The sequence below is a fragment of the Durio zibethinus genome, chromosome 20 (assembly GCF_047325235.1).
Source record: "Durio zibethinus cultivar Kanyao isolate XHJ-2024 chromosome 20, ASM4732523v1, whole genome shotgun sequence".
NCBI lineage: Eukaryota > Viridiplantae > Streptophyta > Magnoliopsida > Malvales > Malvaceae > Durio > Durio zibethinus.
The window spans coordinates 3,727,654-3,748,389 of record NC_143181.1 but is presented as its reverse complement, the minus strand read 5'-3'; the positions used below and the strand labels follow the sequence as shown (position 1 = coordinate 3,748,389).

General features: G+C 33.9%; 3 protein-coding genes and 2 pseudogenes across 6 annotated transcripts; 4 read left to right on the top strand and 1 right to left on the bottom strand.

Annotated features, from left to right (window-relative positions):
- Window positions 1–548: 548 nt before the first annotated feature.
- On the top strand, window positions 549–3,936 carry LOC111315111 (uncharacterized; annotated as a pseudogene).
- Window positions 3,810–8,702, bottom strand: CLT2 (CRT (chloroquine-resistance transporter)-like transporter 2). The gene is made up of 10 exons (XM_022917293.2): window positions 8,059–8,702; window positions 7,823–7,968; window positions 7,590–7,627; window positions 7,285–7,400; window positions 6,191–6,290; window positions 6,071–6,106; window positions 5,931–5,981; window positions 5,204–5,327; window positions 4,408–4,533; window positions 3,810–4,203 (listed from the first exon to the last, which is right to left on the bottom strand). The coding sequence occupies exons 1-10, from the start codon at window positions 8,433–8,435 to the stop codon at window positions 4,046–4,048; spliced, it is 1,272 nt and encodes a 423-aa protein (XP_022773028.2). The 5' UTR covers window positions 8,436–8,702; the 3' UTR covers window positions 3,810–4,045.
- Window positions 8,703–9,867: 1,165 nt separating this feature from the next.
- On the top strand, window positions 9,868–12,642 carry LOC149513058 (uncharacterized). Its single transcript, XM_089749316.1, has 8 exons — window positions 9,868–10,236; window positions 10,509–10,657; window positions 10,731–11,131; window positions 11,240–11,327; window positions 11,728–11,777; window positions 11,902–12,008; window positions 12,103–12,299; window positions 12,495–12,642. Exons 1-8 carry the CDS (start codon window positions 9,868–9,870, stop codon window positions 12,640–12,642), a joined length of 1,509 nt encoding a protein of 502 aa, XP_089605442.1.
- Window positions 12,643–14,236: 1,594 nt separating this feature from the next.
- Window positions 14,237–16,883, top strand: LOC149513057 (uncharacterized; annotated as a pseudogene). Its single transcript, XR_016330694.1, has 8 exons — window positions 14,237–14,308; window positions 14,418–14,422; window positions 15,113–15,165; window positions 15,236–15,303; window positions 15,368–15,419; window positions 15,506–15,576; window positions 15,692–15,872; window positions 16,019–16,883. The product of XR_016330694.1 is annotated as an uncharacterized LOC149513057 (transcript).
- Window positions 16,884–17,317: 434 nt separating this feature from the next.
- Window positions 17,318–20,669, top strand: LOC111315515 (uncharacterized). 3 transcript variants are annotated; one of them, XR_016330668.1, is made up of 6 exons: window positions 17,410–17,911; window positions 18,104–18,130; window positions 18,257–18,379; window positions 18,617–18,860; window positions 19,168–20,251; window positions 20,355–20,669. XR_016330668.1 is itself a non-coding variant. In XM_022917290.2 (5 exons), the coding sequence occupies exons 1-5, from the start codon at window positions 17,853–17,855 to the stop codon at window positions 19,981–19,983; spliced, it is 1,269 nt and encodes a 422-aa protein (XP_022773025.2). In that variant the 5' UTR covers window positions 17,318–17,852; the 3' UTR covers window positions 19,984–20,669. The 3 variants fall into 3 exon arrangements, 2 of the variants coding, with proteins under 2 accessions (XP_022773025.2, XP_022773026.2); XM_022917290.2 differs by having other exon boundaries at window positions 17,318–17,911; window positions 19,168–20,669; XM_022917291.2 differs by lacking the exon at window positions 18,104–18,130 and having other exon boundaries at window positions 17,409–17,911; window positions 19,168–20,669.
- The last annotated feature ends 67 nt before the right edge of the window (window positions 20,670–20,736 follow it).

The following is a 20,736-nucleotide window of genomic DNA, read 5'->3' as shown; positions in this document are numbered from 1 at the left end:
GTTATTTTATTTAAAAATAATAAAAAATAATTTAAATTCACAAGTAAATTTTTATGAAATATCAAGATTCAAAAAATAAAGAAAAATTTATAGATTAATATTTAATATATTACAATTATATTTTCATTTAAATATTTAGATTATTTATTGTTATATTTTTAAATTCTTATTTTTTACTTTTTTTTAGTTATTATTTAATAATAAATTGAAAACTTTACAAATATAATTGCTCAACATTACTAATGTAAGTATTATTAGATTATATTCGTTATGAAATGTTATCTTAAACTTAGATGTATTTCCTTACAATTTTTTTTTTGAAAAAAAAAAAATGTTCTTGATAAAGGAATGTGATTTTTTAAAAGGCTAGTGTTGAGAAGATACGATTTTACATAGACAAAATTTTGAACTGTGATTTAATAATAAAAATATCATCTTTCCGATATTATGTCACATTTTAAATGACAAGAAAACAAGCCTATGGGCCAATAGAACGGGCAATATTTCACAGTGATATTTCATGGTAGATATGCAGAAAATATTTCATAATGGATGCAATTTTTACGATCATTGCATTAATAGTGTTGATTCATTTCATCAACAATAATATAATATACGGAAATTTATACTACCCTGTATGAATACATGATTTACACCTTTTACTATAGGGTAATTTTGAAAAAAAAAATCATCTTATATATATTAAAGATTAAACTTTGATTTTATAAGTAAAAATCGTATTTTCTCTGTCAATCAAAAAATTTTCAAAAAATAAAATCGAAAGAGCATACTTTTAAATTCTCAAAACCAAACAATACTTAATAGCGAGCACTTTCAATTGTTTTTACATACAAAATTTATTAAGATATATTGATTAATATATTTTATATCTGTTCCATTAATAAAGACATATTTGTTGATTTATAATTAAGTGAGCACTTAACAACCAAAATTTGTAAATAATCCAACTAATGAAGAACAAGCAATCAATAGAATTAATAAAATGTTTTTCCAAGTATGCATAAAATTCAAATGATTTTTATTAATTAAAACTCTTCCAATCAACATTATATATATTATATATACTTCACGCCTTTATGCAAATATTGCTTATTTAAGTAATTTAACCACAATTATGAATAGTAGTGTTAATTAAGGTAATTTAATTAATTTGCAAATTGGCAAAATAATTTTAAAGTCTCTCTTACAAAAAATTTTTTTTTTTTTTACAAAATAAAGCCTTTAGGCCCAAATCAGGGTTTAAAGCAAGTAAAACCAAACGATATTAATGGGCTAATAAGATTAAAGCATAGATTCAGCTGAAGTAATTTTTTTAGCGACCCCATTCTGGTGCCCTCCTTGTCCTTGAAGGCCCACCCTCAACCGACTTACCTTTTAGCGCTTGGATCCAGCATTGCTTTTGGAAGCCCTCCTGGCCTCCGCCCTTTTTCATTTCCCACAACCTCTTTGTTTTATTAAAAAAACCCAACATACTTACCGTTTCTCTTTCATATTCTCGGCCCTTGGTAGCGTCGTGGTGTGTTCGTTCTTTGTAAATTACCGGTGAATATTAATCGATAAACCACAGAAGAGATTAACAAGGCAACCGACAATGAGAGATTAAAAAAGTAAGTAACGTGTTATCAATTTTCTCGTTTATCTTTGTCATCCGAATATTTCCAATATAAGTTTTTTGTTATTATTATTATTATTTGGGTTTCAGAGAAGCTAATCAGTTAGTTGCACGGTTGAAAGAAGCGAAAGCGGGCTTTAGATGCAGTGACTACCAAAGTACAAGCTTGAACTGCTAAGGTAAGAAGCGTCAGCAACTCGCCAATTCGCCAGTCACATTTTTTTTTCCTTTTTTTGTTTTATTTTGTTTAAATCAATATTTTCTATCGATTTTGGCGATAGGTGAAAGCAAATAACTTGCCAACTGCAAATGTGATAAGTTATCTGGAGGCTAAACATTTGTCGCTTCTAAGCTATTGTCAATCACTTGTCTATTATTTACTTCTCAAAGACAAAAGGGTATTCAATTGAGGGACATCTCGATGTTAGGCGTCTTGCTGAGATTAGATTGTTTATTGAAAAGGTTTGGAGGATTTTTTTTCTATTTAGTATTTGTTTGATTTTTAGGTTGTGGGGTGGATAATTGTTTTTTTATTATTATTATTAACAGATTAGGCCAATTGACAAAAAATTTGAGTACAAAAAGCCTCCAAGGGTTAGTGGGAGTGCTACACAGCAAGTAGGTTCAAATGAAACATCAAATGGACCTCAGAAGACAGAGGATCCATTGAATTATCGCCCAAACCTGGATATGCTTATTAGCAAAGTAGATAGGATGTCAGGCGCTAGTATTGTTAAAAATATCATGAACTATTTTAGCTAAAATCTCGATGTTGTCTTGTTTATTGAGTCTGTGTCTGTGTATTGTAGGATGGTGCTGGTGTTTATAGACCGCCCAAATTTGCCCCTGCAGTTTGGAAGAGGATCATAAGATGTCAAGAGAGGAGAGGAATACTTTAAGAAGGGAAAAGGAAGCTTTGCAGAAAGCTTAATGAAGTGCTTATATTAGGGAAATGATGGACGATTTAGAAGGAAACCTGTAGAGGTTTGTTGGTAGACTCTTTTTGTATCTTTACTTGCATTCACTTATGAATTCAGCTAACATTTTTGTTTGCTAATTATTGCAGGTTAGAGAAATTATCGGAACCCAAAGTAGAGAACTCACTAGATGTATAGAAAAGATGGAAAGGCGTGCACAGCAAGAGGAAGAACTTTTCACTCATGCTTCTGTTACAAAGATGGACAAAAGATAGAGAAACACTTGAAGAAGTCAAGAAATGGGTATGCATGTTTACTCTCAGTGTATATCATTCAGCAAAATTTGGTGAATTATCTTTCATGCTAAGTTTTTGGTTGTTTATATAATTCATTTGATTTGACTGTTTATCCCATGTTTGTATCAGGTTGCTTGGTCTGACTGACCGTTTCTATGATGAAATTAAAACTTCACCATTGGGGATGATGCTGGTGAGCAACCGACAAGGTTCCGTAATGGTAACAGTGGAATGGGGAAGCTCAAAAAGTGCAAGGTATGTCGTTTGAACATTTGTGTTATCATCTCATCATTTACCCTATATTTTAGTAGCCATTATTGTCTAAATTGTATTCAACCTAATAGCACCAAATAATAGCTTTTTCTGCAGTTAGTTATTCAGTCTTATGTTGGGATTGAAGTTATTCACGTAATTCATAATTCTAGTCCCAATGATATAGGGATCTGGCTTGTTGCCTATGAAACTTCTTATTATAGCCCAACGGCTGCTTTATTGTGGGTAGACATGAAACACCTCATATATTGAAAGAAGGAAGATAGTGAATCATCATTGATCTCATTTGTAGACATGACATCTCAACCCTTATTAGAAACATATTTAGTTTACCTATCAAATTGCATCCCTATCATTTTTTATCTCTCATGCTTATACAGTATTTGCACAGTATTTTCTTTGTAAAACTTTTAGTTGGCGTTTATTTACTATTTATAAATCAAATATTGTCCATATATATAACATAGAGGCTGACATCTTTGTCTGTTTGCAGAGGAAACATTAAATGGCAACAAACTGGATGTACATGGCAATTTTGCTTTATAGTTTTCTGTTTAGAATATAGGGAGAGTCGAGGATTTGAAGCTGTAGTCTGTAAAAGAGAGAATGATTGGAATAGTTAATAGAAAGAGGGTACCGGTTTCAGGTAAAAAGATTTAGTTTAATTTTAATTGAACTGAAGGCAGCATCTCAAGGAGAAAATAATCATTATTGTATACTAGTAATTTTGTGTGAAAAGATTAAGGCCTCAAGGCCATGGGATTCTACCGTGTATGAGCAAGATTATTCTTTACAATGTCTTGGCACTTTCACTTTCTGAAGACTGTCCTTTGAGTGGGAAAAAAAAGAGCTAGGGTAGCATTTTAGCACAATGAATCGTAGTATTTACAATTGAATCGGTTTTCTATGGAAATATCTGATGTCCATCAATCTCTTTTTGAGCCTTCAATCACAGCTTGCCCAATGTTATACAGAACCAGACCCAACATGAGAATAAAGCTACCAAACAGGAAAAAGGGGCTTAAGCTTGCACCGTCAGGGAGATACGGCAATGGAAGGGAGAGAATGTAAATCGAAATAGGCACTGCAAAGTGAACCGAAGAGGATAAAGAAAATCCATTAGCAAAATACTAAAATGCACTTAACCGAGGCAAAAAATAGATTTTTTGTACCATATTTTTGCCCACGGTACACGGCATACATACAGCCATGCACATGTTATGGTTCATGCATGCAAACATTTAATCATGTCCATGCATATCGTATGAGAGAGAGAGAGAGAGTTGACCTGACAATGTTATAGCGAGAGATGCAACAACGGCAGAGGATACTTTCAATAGATTGAGCACTGATATGTTGAAAAGCATATTGGTAGCTATGTAAAGTAGTGGAAGTAATGGAGCCCCCTCACAACCTGGAGTGACAAAAATGCAACTTTAGATAACCAAATTTTATGGTGAATCTAATTTACCAAAAGGAAATGGACTGACTAATGAGAATGCCCAAAAACTTAAGCAGGGATATTAATCATTTTCAAAATGTTCACATGATCTGTATTTACAGAACAGAGCCAACGGCAAAAGCTTTTCTCCCCTATTTTAATGAGCATAGTTAAGGGAAACCTAGAGTAAGAAGAAAACATATTATCGAAGTCCTGAAATTTTATGGACAAAAGTGACGTTTATATCACTTTAACTAAATCGAGTTGCCTTAACTATTGTCAAGTCCAACAACCTGGAGAAATTATAGTAGACAGATGAGATGGTAATTGGTAAAGTAGAGAGTTTTGATTCAATAACTAAGCCTGAAATATCTAAAAGTAAAAGGTAAACCTAGAGTCTAGACAGTAAATTTGTGATGCAAGGGGCGAATTACTACTCAAATTTAGAGTTTACATGCTGATCAAATTGCTTATTGACCATCCAAATTCCATAGTGCTAAGTTTAGGAGTTTTATATCTTACCAAAAAAAAAATCTACAGGACTAAGGTTTAAGGGGAAAAAAAAAAAAAGAGAAAAGTAATATATCCATAATTCTAGACTAAGGTTTGACGTACAGGACTAAGGTTTAATGTAAGAACTTGCCTGATGTATCAGCTCCAATTTTTAGAAAGCATGCCGCACCACATTTTAGATATGAAGGAAGCTCTGAAAATGGTATGCCTTTCAAATTTGACAGAACGGGCAGCAAAAGAAGCACGAAGAGAGCCTACAAGTCCAAGGAAATACCAAAATTCAACAATGAAACATCTGTTAAAACTGAGTATCAAGGTCCAATGGGCAACAAGCATAACTTGAACATACAAAATACTAAAGATGCTTGATGAAGAATTCAGCAGCTTAAAATGTAAGAAATTTTTTAGATTTAAATGAAGCTCTGCCATTTATTAGTAATGAACATCTATTATTGCTAAACTTGATGCACAAAGCAGTTGAATCCACTTCAGAATTGCTCACAATTTTATAACTGTCTAAGATCTATATTAAATGACCATTTTTTAGTTTGATCCAATTTCCTTTCTTTAATTTAAAGAAGGGAGGCGCATGGACACGGGATGGCTACCTTTCACCGAAAGTTACTGCAAACATGGAAAATTTTATAGAAACATTAAAATCACCCAAACATACTAAGATGAGTCGGAAAACAAATCCATTGTTATACCATCAGAGTGAGCTCCATCAAAAAGATTAAAAAACAGTATTTTGAGCAAGATTCGTACAATTATTTGTATAATTGAAAGACCACACGAGCATGCATCAATAGGAATATAGAATACAAATGCAAGCTTTTATAGCACTACATCAAACATACCTGAAATCCAGATCCAAAAGAATTGACAACAAATATATCAAGTGACTTCCCCTGCACATGAATTGGTTGAAAGTTTGAGCATCAATGAGAGAATAAACAAGAGAAGCTAATATGTAAAGCTAGTAAGAGAAAAGGCATACCTTGAGTCTCTTTGCAGCATCAATAAAAATGAATTCCTGTTTGAAGACAGATAAAAATGTTGTTAATATTTTGCTTATACGATTCCATTAGAACTTATGACAGATGAGAATTGCTTTAACCTTAATAATAGATGCTCCAGCTTGAAAAGCTGCAGATGCTATCATCACTCCTGGCCACATAAGCTCAATTTCAGATAGCATCTGGCCAGTATCAGAACCACTTCAATTACAAAAAGAGCAAACTATCATCAGATCTGACCCTAATGCAAGTAGCAAACAAGAAATATCTGTACAAGGATACTCAAGTGCAGAATATGACAAGAATAATATTGACTTTAGTTAGATTTCTGAATGATAGTCCTGCCAAAACAGTAGCCTAACAGAATTGGGGTACTTTCTAACCTTCAGCATTTTCACATAAAGTGGTCCCTTTTAAGAAGTGATCCTGTTCTTACCCAAAAAGAACGGAAGTGAATCTGTTGTTGGACAAAAAAAAAATGGTAGCGAACCTGTTTGCTAGTGCATGGTGGCCCAGGACATCATTGCAGATTATGGCCCTAAGAGTAAGAAAGATTTATTCTTTTCCAAAATCAAGATTTCAAAGACCAACTCAACTAGTTTGAGCTATAATGCTAAAGCGCAACAAATTAATACTGCTGATTGGAATATTTCTACAATCATTTCCTTTTTAGTAGCTTTATAAGGAAAATTTTATTTTCCAAGAACATATAAAGTGTCCAGTAGTAGGTAAATTTCAGCTGAATAAAGAAGGGAAACTATCAAATACACTGACAATGGAGTTTTTTAACTCCACAAGCGGTGTTAAGATACTAACACATTTCCCTTAGTGTATATTTAAAAAAAAAAGAAAAAACTAATTTAAAAAAGAAGTGAGATATGTGTCACCACCATAATTCCGCTTGTGGAGTTAAAAAACTCCACTGTCAGTGTATCAAATAATTTCTGATAAAGAAATATGCACACTATATCCAAAACAAGGAAAAAGAAAGAATAGAAAAAAAAAAAGAAATAGATACTATGTTTTAATCTTAAGCTCGTAATGGCCATATAACATCTTCAACTGCCTCTTATAAGATTTAGAGCAGAAGCCTTTCTGTTTGGTTCACATTTTCACAACCTATACTACACGAGATTGAAATGTAGGCACGCCTAAAGCTAGGATTATTTGCAACAAAGTAGGACAGATAGCATACCTTGCAACAGCCACCACTACTCCTACTGCTACAAGCAAGCAGCCGGCAAGTTGGTTAACTGAGTACCTCCTCCCTAATAGAACAGTTGAAAACGCGAGCTGCCATACTAAAAAGGTCTGCAAAACAATAAAACTGAAATTTCAATTCCTAGATTTATACACTATCAAACATCATATAAATTGACTACGAACATTTAATCTAAAATTCAATAAAGGAAATTCTTTTGCATCTTCGTTTACATTTCCAAACAAGTATATATATCAACAACATATTCTATCGCTGGAAAAAGGAATGGGAAAAGAAACCTGATTCAATATCGGAATGGCCGGCCCTGGAAGCATCGCTGTAAAAAATGACCAAATAAACAAATAGCAAATGAATACACAAGTCAGAAGTAAAACTTATCAAAACAAATAATAAATTGCATTTACTTTGCATTCAAAATTTAGAAATTTGAACCCTCGAACAGCTCTGTTGTAATTCAACATTTGAAATTTACAGATCAAGAATTCTAATCGACAGTTCAAAAAATTTGCACCTGCGGAGGCCATTCCACTGGCGACCCCAAGCGCTTCTAGAATACCAATGGCAGCGAATCGCGATTTAGGCAACCCTAACATTTCATTAGTCACAATACCCGCTCGGTATCGTATAAACAGAATCGAAAAATAAATCACCACGTACCTACATTTCTCAAATACCATTGATTTATTATTTTTTCCCCAAAAAAATAGAAATTAAATTGATGTAGATAATAAGAGGGGGAAAGTTTACCCGAAAGTGGTAAATTGAGCTAAAAAGAAAGGATATTTTTTCATGGGAACGAGTGCGAGCTTGTAGAGAACGCGATTAGCAACGGCCAATGTAATAGTCACAGCGGAGATAATCGTGATTAGCTTAGCATCCGATCCGGGGCTCGGCGTTTCGCTTGAGGCGCGAACTGTGAGATTAGGGCGGGTGACGGAGGCGTAGTTGCGTGGAGCTTTGGTGATACTACGGGTGAGATTGAGATTGCGGAAGAATGAAGAGCGCTTTTCTGGGAGTGACATTAAGATGAGAGAGTTAAGCTTTGATGAATTGGAGTTGAGAAGGGGGGAGGTTCGGAAATGGGAGGGAACGGAACGCAACGCCGACGTAGCCGGTAACGACATTGGAAGGAAGGTTGACTGCAGAAGAGATTTAGAAGCCAGTAAAAGATTTTGAAACAAATGGCTTGTTTCGCTACGGGCGCAAACGATGGTCCGTTTATTGTTTATCAGGATAGTTTTTTGGTACGGAAAATTTTGTCAAACCAAACACCAAAGTTTATGTGAATTTTGTGTTTTAGTATAAAGTTACTTTTGAAATCTTTGACCAGAGTAAGTCTTTAAGATATTGCATTATAAATGCGATGGGATGAGGGCAGAGGGCCATGAAAAACGCAACTTGTTGACCAATCAACAAGAGCCCTATACCCCTATATATAGCCCTCTATTCTGTTTCGCTACGGTATTCGCCGCGTGGAATTCTACGCCTGCAAAACTAATTTTCTTTTAGATAGTTCACGCTTTTCTGATTCAAATTTCTCTACCAACCACTCTTCGAACAATGGCTGGCGGAAGCTCCGGAGGTCAGTGATCGACCCAAATATAACTCAAATCTTTGCAATGGTTGTTTGCTAGCCATTTATTTTCTCTTAGCGGCTGTTGTTTGCAGTAATCCATTAGTTTTTCGTTTTAGAAACAAGTTGGATGTTTATACATTGTGTTACAAGTTGAATTAAAGAAGGTTATGTTAGTCATTTAGTAAATTGAATAAGGTTATGTTAGTCATTTAGTAATCATTTATATATATATATATATTTTACCGTTAATATCTATGAGTCAGCATGTTAATTATTTTGTGAAAAATTGATAGTTGGTGTAACAATGATTATAGAATTATTACAAAAGAAGGTGGTTACAAGAGGAAATACAATTTTACATCCATTTTCTATATTCTAGAATTTCTTCTTATCTCTCTTCTTCCTTCTCTCCTTACCTTTATTTCTGAAATTTTAGCTATTAAAAATTTGAGTTTTCACAGAAGAGCTTGAGCTGACAGTGGTTTGATTGAGTAGCATCATTCTTGGTATCAAAGCATCGATTCTTGGCAATGATAGAAGGTACGACAACTAAGTTGCGGAGAGACATGAGCCAAATGCAAAAGGAGCTAGAGAAGGTGGAGACCAAATTTTACACCTCTATTAAGCAATTTAATGATAAGATTGATTCTTTTGCAAAAGAAAAGCATGGCATATTTGAAAAGATCATGAACAGTAGGCAAAGCTCACTTTAAGAAGTTGAGTGGGAGATTCAACAGCACCATCGGCTAGGAAATAGAAATCTATCGTAAGTGATGTAGAAAGTAGCAGGGTCATTATTCATAAACCCATTTTCGCTAAAACAGAGGAAGTTGTAAGGGTACCAACCAAGTACTCTAAGTTGGAATGCCCAAAATTTGCTGGAGACGATTTCAGGGGATGGTTATTGAAGATCGAACAAATTTTTAAAGCTGATCGAACAAATTTTTAAAGCTGATCGAACTCAAGAAAATGAGAAAGTGATGACTGTGATGATGCATTTGGAGGGACAAGCTTTACAGTGGCATCAGAGGCTCATGAAGAATCAAGGAAGTCTTCAAGAGGTAAGCTGGTTCACTTATGTTACTAAGATGAAGACTAAATTTGTAGACATTGAGTTCTTTGATCCTATGTTAGAAATAGTAGTGTTGAAGCAACACAATACTGTTGATAAATTTTATGAGGAGTTTGAGAGTTTATTAAATTTACTCTCAATTTTTGATGATAATGCTCTCAGTATATTTTTGAAAAATTTGAAGCTTGAGATTTCTAATACTGTTAGAATGTTTTATCCTAAATCTTTAAGCCATGCTTACCAGTTGGCCAAACAGATGGAGTCCCTAATATACAATGTATCCAAAAAACCTTATATACCTTATAATAATCTTATAACACATAATAATCCTTGTACTTTTAAAATTACATTACCCTCACTGTTACCAACCCCAAAAAACATTTTCTTAAATTACAACTAGCCTACTAAATCAACTAACCCCATAACTACAAAACCACAACCAATAAACCTGAGTCAACTCTACTAAAATCCAATGTTATCAAAATACTAACCCGAGAGGAAACAAATGACAAGAGGAAGAAAGGACTTTGTATGTGGTGTTGGATTAAGTTTACACCAGGTCATAGGTGTGTCAAGGCTCAATTGTACCAGATGTTTACTGAGGAAAGGGAAGACAATAATAATGATATTGAAGAGTTCTGTGATTGTGTAAACAATTTGAAGAAGATTAGAGAGGAAGACCATGAATTACAGAACAGGCATGTTATCTCCTTACATGCTTTAATTGGAGTTGAAAGTCATATGACCATGAGATTATATGGTTGAATCAAGAACCAATCAGTATGACAAGAGGAAGAAAGGACTTTGTATGTGGTGTTGGATTAAGTTTACACCAGATCATAGGTGTGTCAAGGCTCAATTGTACCAGATGTTTACTGAGGAAAGGGAAGACAATAATAATGATATTGAAGAGTTTCGTGATTGTGTAAACAATTTAGAGAAGATTAAAGAGGAAGACCATGAATTACAGAACATGCATGTCATCTCCTTACATGCTTTAATTGGAGTTGAAAGTCATATGACCATGAGATTATATGGTCGAATCAAGAACCAATCAGTAATATTCTTGGTTGACTCTAGAAGTACCCATAATTTTATTAATCAATTATTGATTAAAAAACTAGGATGTAACACTCAGAAGATTGTTGAAATCAGTGTCACTATAGCTAATGGTAACAAATTATTAACTCAGGATGTATGTAAAGCATTAACTTAGGAGGTTCAAGGCCTAGTCTAGCATACTGATTTCTTTATGTTGTCTTTAATGGGATGTGAAGCAGTACTTGAGGTGCAATGGCTCCAAACACTAAGACCTATTCTATGGGACTTTTCTTTGTTGACCATGCAATTTGCTATAGCAAACAACTGGTATAAACTATAAAAAAGAAAAGCTACTTAGGTACATATGGCTACAAGTGAGTAGTTAGCTAAGTTAAAGGTGGTTAGTAAGACAAGTGGACTAATGATGATATCTGGTATTGGAGTTTCTCAATCTTAAGATAAGTAACACCAGTTTAGTCAACAAACTGAATTACCACATGATTTGCAAAAATTGTTACTCTGATACTTTCTAGTTTTTGAGACACCTATAAATTTACCTCCATTAAGGCCTCAACATCATAAAATACCTTTGATAAATGAATCTTAACCTGTAAAGATTAAACCTTATAGGTACCTAATTGTATAAAAAAATAAGATTGAAAATATAGTAGTAGAAATGAAAGAGGCTGAATTATAAGAGATAGCAACAGTTTATTTGCATCTTTAGTGGTTCTAGTGAAAAAGAAAGATGGCTCATGAGGTTTTGTGTGGACTATAGTTAGTTGAACAAGATCACACTTAAAGATAAGTTTCTCATTCTTTTAATAAAAAGTTGTTAGATGAATTATCTGTTGCTTACTAGTTCTCTAAGCTGGATCTCAGATTTGAATGGATCCTGCAGATGTTCATAAAATAGCTTTCAAGACTCACCAAGGGCATTATGGGTTTCTGGTCATGCCCTTTAGATTGACTAATGCACCTTCTACATTTCAAAGTTTAGTAAATAGTGTATTTCAATCTTTCCTTAAAAAATTTGTATTGGTGTTCTTTGATGATATCATGGTTTACTCATCAAACTGGAATTTCAGCACATTTGTAGCAGGTGTTTGATGTCTTAATCAGCAGCCATTTATTTGTTAAGCTTTCAAAGTGTGACTTTGATGCTACTCAAATCAAGTATTTAGGGCATGTGATCAGCAAGGGAATAGTTGTTATGGACAGTACTAAGGTTGAAAGTGTTAAAGAGTGGCCAATTCTTGAGTTTGTTAAAGAATTAAGAGGATTTTTAGGCCTCATTTGGTATTATTGCAAGTTCATTAAGGGATATGAAACTATTGCAAAACCATTAATTGATTTATTGAAGAAAAATGCCTTTAATTGGCAAGAAATAGCAACAATAGCTTTTGAGAAGCTCGAACAAGCTGTAATATCAGCTGTTGTTCTAACACTACCAGATTTTAACTGAACTTTTGTAGTTGAGTGAGATGCTTCAAGTTATGGAATTGGTGCTGTGTTAAGTCAAAATGGTAGGCCAATTGCTTATTTTAGCAAAGCTTTATCTCCTAAACATCAAGTACTGTCTATCTATGAAAATGAGATGTTGGACATATTAGCTGCAGTGAAGAGATTGAGTGCTTATTAAACTGAAAGGCATTTTCAGATAAAAATAGACCATCAAAGTCTCAAATTTTTGTTGGACCAAAAAATAAACACGCCTGCTCAACAACTTTGGTTTGTCAAGATGATGGGATTTTATTATGAGCTTGTCTACAAAAAAGCTCTACCAACATGGCAACCGATGTTTTTTCTCAAAATCTTATAACATTGTTATATGCTTTATCTTTTGTAACTAATAATCTAATGGCTAGGATTAAACAATCTTGGTTAAAAGGTCCAATGTTGATACATTTGTTACATAAGCTCAAGAACAACCTAAGACAGTCTTCTAAGTACACTTGGCAAGTAGGCCAGTTGAAAAAGAAGGAAAAACTTATGGTGGGAGCTAATTCTGAGTTAAGGAAGGATTTATTGACATTTTTTCATGATTTAATGGATAGAGGCATTTTGGAGTAGAGGCAAATATGAAGAGAATAGCTAATGTGGTATATTGGAGAAGAATGAAAAAAACAGTTTGGCAACATGTCAAAAAATGCACAATTTGTTAGAAATGCAAATATAAAATTGTCTCTCCAGGTTTGTTACAACCTTTACCAATTCCTAATAAGATATGGGTTAATGTGTTTATGGATTTTATAGAAGGTTTGCCTAAGTCATTTAGGAAAGATGTTATAATGGCGGTAGTGGATAGGTTAAGTAAATATGTCCATTTTATCACTTAGGCTCATTATTTCATTACCATTACAGTTGCTCAAGCCTATCTAGATAATGTGTACAAGTTGCATGGAATACCTAATACCATTGTTTCTAATAGAAATAGGATAAAATATGCCCATTTTATCACTTAGGCTCATTCTTTCACTGCCATTACAATTACTCAAGCATATCTAGATAATGTGTACAAGTTGCATGGAATACCTAATACCATTGTTTCTTACAGAGATAAGATTTTCACTAGTTCATTTTGGAAAGAATTGTTCAAATTATTGGGAACCAAGCTAAAAATGTCTACTACTTATGACCCTCAAACAAATGGATAGTTTGAAGTGCTCAACAGATGTTTGGAGACATATCTAAGGTGCATGACAGGAGAACAACCTAAGCACTGGTCCAAATGGATCTCTTTAGCAGAATGATAGTATAACACTAGTTTTTACACTTCCATTTAGACTACACCATATGAGGCACTCTATGGTCAATCTGTTCCCATTCATTGACCATATCTACCTGGAGATTCTAAAGTGGATGAAGTATATGGAAGTTTGCAAGCAAGAGAGGCCACAATCAAAATTTTAAAATTTCATTTGGATAGGACTCGAAATAGAATGAAGCAGTAAGCTGACAGACACAGGGTTGATAGGCAATTTGAGATTGTTGATTTAGTTTATGTTAAGCTCCAACCATACAAACAACAATCTGTCATCAATAGGTCTTGTTTTAAGCTAGCTATTAGGTACTTTGGCCCTTATAAAGTGTTAAAGAAGATAGGGCCTATCGCTTACAAACTAGAATTGCCTGCTGAAGCCAAAATTCATTTTGTCTTCCATGTTTCACAATTGAAGAAGCACATTGGGAAGGTTCCAACATAATCTACTTTCTTTATGATTGATGCAGATGGAATGGTGGCCAAAGAACCAATAGCAATTCTAGATAGAAGACTAAGTAAGAAAAGAGGTAGAGCAATCATAGAGGTTCTAGTACAATAGAGTAATAGTTATCCAAAAGATGCAACCTGGGAAGGATTGAGCTACAAAAAAAGTTTCCTTGCTTCAATCCTTGAGGACAAAGATTATTTTGAAGGGAAGGTAGTTGTTACAAGTTGAATTGAAAAAGAAGGCTATGTTAATAATTTAGTAGTCATTTATATATATATATATATATTTTATAGTCAATATATATGAATCAGCATGTTAGTTATTTTATTGAAAAATTGACGGCTGGTATAACAATGATTAGAGAACTATTACAAAAAGATGTGGTTACAGGAGAAAATACAATTTTACACCTATTTCCTATATTTTAGAATTTTTTCTTATCTCTCTTCTTCCTTCTCTCCTTACATTTATTTCTAAAATTTTCGTTACTAGAAATTTGAGTTTTCACAAAGAAGCTTGAGCTGACAGTGGTTCGATTGAACAGTATCACATTGTATTATGATTTAGGCTATGATTCCGACTTCGATGCATGTACATTTAAGAGTTTATATTTTTGTTGAATCATCGCTGCTTATTTTTCTAGATCTTCGTTTCAGATTTTTCCTTGACGAAATTTTGAATTTTATTTGAATATATAAATATTGTAGATATTAATATTTTATTCGGTAGCGATTGTAAAATTTTGGTAATATTCTTTTAGAGATTTGATGTTTGCGGATATTGGACGCACATTTTTTTTTTTGGGATTTTTACTCATTGTTTGCATCATTTCCCTTTTATCCCAGAAGTTTTAGCTCTATAATTGACAGTGATGTTAAACTGAAATGTTGATTTTGTAAGAAGGTTTGCCCCTCGCCCTGCTGCTCGTGCGCCAAAGGCTCCATTGAAACCTGGTTTTTTTTTTTTTATTGATTGCATGAATAGTCATACTAATAGTTACGTTTTAATCTTTTGACCTCAAAGGAATCAACTTTTATGTTATGGAATCCAATAGCTTACCATCATATAGGGACTTGAAGTCAATTTCATCCGTAATACTTGTATTTTCACACAAAATTAAGGGAATTCAGTAAGAAATGAGTTAAAATTTGGCAGATTATTGAGCATTTTATGTTCCATTTGGATTTTCTTCGGATTTGGTATTTGAGTGAAATTTTGTTTGAAATATTGTTTCTGAAATGTTTTTTTTACCAAGTGATGTTTATTAACTTCATTTGTTATTGTTTATTGTAGTTGCTTCTGCACCTCCATCCATCACCTGTGCAAAGTGGTAATGGAGTTGGCGCTGCTGTTGCTGATGGTTAGTCAAAACCTATTTGCTCTTAAAATTAGTAATTGCTTATAGGCTATTAGTACTATAAGCTATTAGTATTAACATTGAACGAATTATATTCAGTTTTATTCGTTGTCTATGTGTAGGTTTGGCAGGAGTACTGGAAGTACTATGGCTCACTGGGCTACTGATGCCATTTTTGGCCCTCGTGTCGTCAAACGTGAGACTGTCGCATCATCAGAATGAGCTGCTGCTGCTCTTTCACCAAAAATGAACTCTGTTGCGAACTCTGATGCTTGTGGTAGTCAATCCAAAGCTCTAAGAGACGTATGAATCTTTCTTCCCTTGTATTCTTCATTTATTAGTCCTTGGTTTTGAGTGATGCTTCCTGAATTCTGAGTGTGCAAAATGTTGTTATGCATTTTATTGCTACTTTTCGAGACTAACGCTTCTTGGTCTTGGTTTGCTTACAGTGTCTGAGCAACTACGGAAGTGATATCAGCAAATGCAAATTCTGCATGAATATGCTGCAGGAATGTAGCAAGACAAGGGCTCTGATGCTGCTTCAAGTGCTTTACGTTGAATATCGCCTCCAAGGCACTTTGTAATTTCAGTAGGGTGCAACTTGGCACCTTTAGTAGTAAAGATGTTTCGGATTAAAGACTTCCTATTTAAACTTTAAATAGCATTGAGGGCCTGACTTTGTTGGATCTGTTATAATAATTTTTAATATTTTATTGAATTTATATTTGTTTGAATGTGATATATACAGTTAATAAAAAGCAATAATATAAGAAAAAGAAAAAGTTAAGATTATTAATTGGTCAAGAGTTGGATGGATAGTAAAGAGAAAGTTTTTTTCGTACACAAAAAAAAAAAAAAAAAAAAACTCATTGAATACAAATACCTCATGTTAAAAGAACAGAAATGACTTTACATGTATGAATGTCGTGACAAATTATAAATGTTAAAGAGATAGATTCATCCGCATGATATATACATTCAGATATATGAAAGTGGGCAACCAACAATGTCAGGATGCAACAAAGCTTAGAAGCTAAGACAGATTTAAACCAAACCTTCCTGTTGTGTCAATTGCAATGCGGTAGCAATCAACTGTGTGAGCTAAAAAGGTGTCAATAGCTCTAAGTAACGGATATGTAAGTACTTCAATAGTATCAGAGAAGAGCATTCAACAAATAGATCATAAACATCTTATAAGTAACCATAATGATTTTTGAATAAAAGAAAAAACTGTAATGACCAAATCAAAAATTGTTCTAACCATTCGCAGTAATAAAAAAAAAAAGCATATCTCTTATCATGTTTTAAACAATTTCATTTACTTAAAAAAAAAAAAAAAACCGTATGACTCAACCAATTTGCATATAACAAATTTATTCATCTATTTACTTTTAAATCTTAGGTACCAATTTCTAACTTATACATTTCATCTATTTGGGTGCAAGGCCTGGGTTTGCTGGTGAAACTTGGCACCTTTAGTAGTAAAGATGCTTCGGATTATGTATACTTTCCATCCAAATATTATCGACATCATTGTTTATCTTATGGTGCACTTTTCCTTTATTTTGCTTTATACCTTCCTTTTTCTTTTGGGCTTAGCATTTTTGCATATTTTATTTTTACCAAACTTGATTTTAATCATTCATAACCAAAAAAAAAAAAAAAGAAAAAGGTCAGACTTTAATCACGTTGCGGTAACCAAATATCCAGCTTTTTATTAAAAAAAAAAAGTACTGATTTTTCGTCCCTAACTCTTTTTACGTTTTTAATCTATTTTTTAAATCCTCTCTATCCTACTATATGCCAATTCCAACGAGTATTTCTTCCTACGAACGTAACATGTGTTTTTGGTGCATTCGCTTCGGTCCCCTAAGCAGTGACTACAAAAATTACAACGGTTTTCGAACAGACGCGCTCCAATTGATGCTTCGCTTCTCAAATGAGAACGCCGGAATGGTGTTTTTGGTGGATTCGCTTCCTTTCCTTAAGGAGCAAGTATAAACATTACCACGATTTTCGAGCAGACGCGCTTTAATTAATGCTTTGCGTCTCAAGTGCCTGAATTCAACATCACAGCAGCTTCTTCGAGTGACGATTGGTCTTCATATATTTTTTTCCCATTTCAACCCATCTTTTTCTCTAGTTTGATAATTTGATTTGACTGTAATCGACTCTCAGCTTTCCCGAACTCTATTCCCCGTAAATCGAAAAAACCCACTTAAAAAATGTCGGTAAAAGGAAATTTCCAAGACTAAGAGAACATCAGAAGGAGAAGCTGAAGAGATGGGTAATTGGGAAGTTTTTCTCGAGCTCTTAGCAAATGTCTTCACTGTTCTCTGTTGGTATGCAATTATGTTTCTCTCTTTTTTTTTTTTAATTTCTTTGTCAATTTTCTTTAAACCTTCTGCAATGAGATAAGATGTTAAATCTTTATGCTTGTTTGAGTCAAGCTTTCTTCAAAGCTTATCAAGTGTTTGCCTCAAAGTCGCTAACGTTTACTATTTTTTTTTTTTTAAATTTTCGTTGATCTGCAGGCCTTCGTTCACTTTAATTTATCCCGTGTACGTAGTTTTCATCTTAACTTTCTCATTACATTTTGATGTACGGAATTTGGTTTGAATTCTATATGATTGCAAACTTGGCATCTGTCCAGATGGTTTTATTTTTTTCCCCTATTTAAATTGCAGGTATGTTTCAATTCGGATATTAGAGACTAATTCTTGCTTCAGAAATCAGCAATGTCTGACATACTGGGTTCTGTTTGCTTTGATTGCAATGGTGGAGCTGACGCTTGGGAAGGTTTTGAAGTGGTAAATTCTGGGCTTTTAGAGTTGTAATTGATAGTTTAAATTGTTTAATCGCGTTTTCGCTTGTTTTTGTAGTTCAGCTTGGAAATTTTATGAGCTTATTATATAATTTGATGGAACAAGTAAGAGTTGAGACTTGCCACTAGTGTGCATGTTTGTATATGCCAATCTCAGTGTTTACTAGGATTTTCTCAGTGAATTTTGTGCTTGTTTTTTCTTTTTCTTTTTTTATCATGGTAGGTTTCCTTTCTGGCCTTATGCAAAGGGTGTTGTTACCATACTGCTGGTCACACCCTACTTTGGCGGTGCTTCGTATGTCTTCAAGCATTTAATCAGGCCTTATTATATAGAGAAATTATGGAATTTCCTGCTCTTGCCAAAGACGAAGGGCGTTGTATCGGAAGCACAGAATGGCATCGTTTATAATGCTGATACAAACAGACTCAAGAATGGGCCAAAATTGGAGAAAGTTACCACTGGCCAGGTAGGTTTATGCATTGATAATTTAGAATAATATAATTAGTGAAGGAAGATCATCTATGGATGAAAAACACAATAATACACAACATTGGGGCATCCGCAAAGGGAAGGTATATATGTAAAAACAAAAAGGGAAAATTACTGAATTCGGAAAAGGATGAAAATATTTCTTTTCCTTCTCCATAACAACTTCTTTAATTCATAGGAATTTCATAGTTTGTTTGTAAGTGAAGTTATGCTTGATTTGATTAAATCAGGTTATCATGAGTTTTTATGTGAGTCCTTTTCCTTTTCACATTTCTCTGTGCCAGGGAAATTTTGATCTCAGTTCTGACAGTACAGAGGTGAATCTTACTTGGTCAACCCATCCAAAGAGAGTTCAAAGGGAATGGAGCTGTGTACTTTGTCTGATAAATACTTCAAGTGAAAAATGTTTAAAGAAACACCTTCGAGGGAAGAAACACAAGACCAAGGAGGATGAACTCAGATTAGATGACCTGCCATTCAGGGACACTTGTAAGTTATCTTCAGTGCCAAAGAAAGCTGAGAGGGTTGTTTTTCTCAGAAACCTGAACATTGAGGGATGGAGTGACCTTTTAAATCCTGTCACCAGGTCAATTAGATGGTGTAAATGGCAGAAGCCAGAGATAGGATGCATAAAATTAAATACAGATGGATCTGTAGATCCTGAAAATTCGGGTTTTGGTGGTTTGTTTCGTGATTACAAGGGTGACCCTTTATGTGCTTTTGTCTCTAAAGCTCCTCAAGATGATATATTCTTGGTTGAACTATGGGCTATATGGAGGGGTCTTGTTCTTGCTTTAGGTTTAGGTATTAAAGTAATATGGGTTGAATCTGATTCAATGAGTGTTGTGAAAACCATTAATCGAGAGCAGCAGTATGGTGCAAAGAGTAGTCGCTGTTTGAAGCAAATCTGGAAACTTCTAACCAAGTTTGAGAATCATCGGGTTACTCACTCATGGCGTGAGAGTAATAAAGCAGCTGATCATCTTTCAAAGATGGTTCTTAGGGAAAGTGATGTAGTCTTGTGGCCTGTTGACTTTCCTGATAGCCTTAACAACATTATCAAGGATGATGCGCTAGGGAAGATTTACTTTAGACGTTAAATTGTGACTCTGACTTTATAACCAAAAGAAGTGGAAAAGATGATTGAGGCTGTTCAGCTGTGCTGTGGGGATAGAAATTATGTAACACATGGTGTTGCAAATGATCTCTCAATTGGGTTTCGGTATGCATTTGGATTAAAGGGTTTAAACCCTGTCGAGTTTCTAAACTTCAGGACCTTTACCATGTGAGATGACTGCCTTCTTCCAGGTTGCCTGTGGCAAGTTGTGATCAAGAACCAAGAAATCTTGAACATTTCAATCATAGACGGTACGGTTCCTATCTGAATTATTATCACGTAAATAACAGTTGGACCTAAGTTTTTTGGATTCGACTATTTTCTTTTTTTTTTTTTTTTCATGTAATAAGACAGATTCAAGTACTTCAAAACTTCATTCCACTATTCTCTGGCTTGAGCTTGAATTCTACTGACTTGGGTTGGGTCAATTTGGAGCAAGAGCGTTGCCAAAAAAATTTGGACCAAGAGTTAAAAACATGGAGCAAACAACAAAAGAAAAGGAAAAATCATTTTGAACTACCCTTGGATCGGACGTGAACTCCTAAAGACCACAACTCAAAGAGTAATGGTCAAAACTCTAATGTCCATGCATAACAGTTTATATTTGATATATGCAAGAGTTTGTATTTGATTTTATTCTAATATCTATGCATAAAAGTTTTTAGTTCACATTTGATTCGCTGTTATACACAGTATAAAAATGTTATATATTATCAGTGGATTAGCATATAATGAT

Excerpts from the sequence above, each read along its gene's own strand:
- LOC111315515 (XM_022917290.2), top strand. The coding sequence starts at position 17,853 with ATGGGTAATTGGGAAGTTTTTCTCGAGCTCTTAGCAAATGTCTTCACT. Across the intron at positions 17,912-18,103 it reads GTCTTCACTGTTCTCTGTTG|GCCTTCGTTCACTTTAATTT; the intron begins GTATGCAATTAT and ends GTTGATCTGCAG. Across the intron at positions 18,861-19,167 it reads AGAAAGTTACCACTGGCCAG|GGAAATTTTGATCTCAGTTC; the intron begins GTAGGTTTATGC and ends TCTCTGTGCCAG.
- LOC149513058 (XM_089749316.1), top strand. The coding sequence starts at position 9,868 with ATGACTGTGATGATGCATTTGGAGGGACAAGCTTTACAGTGGCATCAG. Across the intron at positions 12,009-12,102 it reads TTCAAAGTTTAGTAAATAGT|GTGTTTGATGTCTTAATCAG; the intron begins GTATTTCAATCT and ends CATTTGTAGCAG. Across the intron at positions 12,300-12,494 it reads GGATTTTTAGGCCTCATTTG|TTATGGAATTGGTGCTGTGT; the intron begins GTATTATTGCAA and ends AGATGCTTCAAG.
- CLT2 (XM_022917293.2), bottom strand. The coding sequence starts at position 8,435 with ATGTCGTTACCGGCTACGTCGGCGTTGCGTTCCGTTCCCTCCCATTTC. Across the intron at positions 6,107-6,190 it reads CTGGAGCATCTATTATTAAG|GAATTCATTTTTATTGATGC; the intron begins GTTAAAGCAATT and ends GTCTTCAAACAG. Across the intron at positions 5,328-5,930 it reads CTTTTGGATCTGGATTTCAG|GCTCTCTTCGTGCTTCTTTT; the intron begins GTATGTTTGATG and ends TTGGACTTGTAG.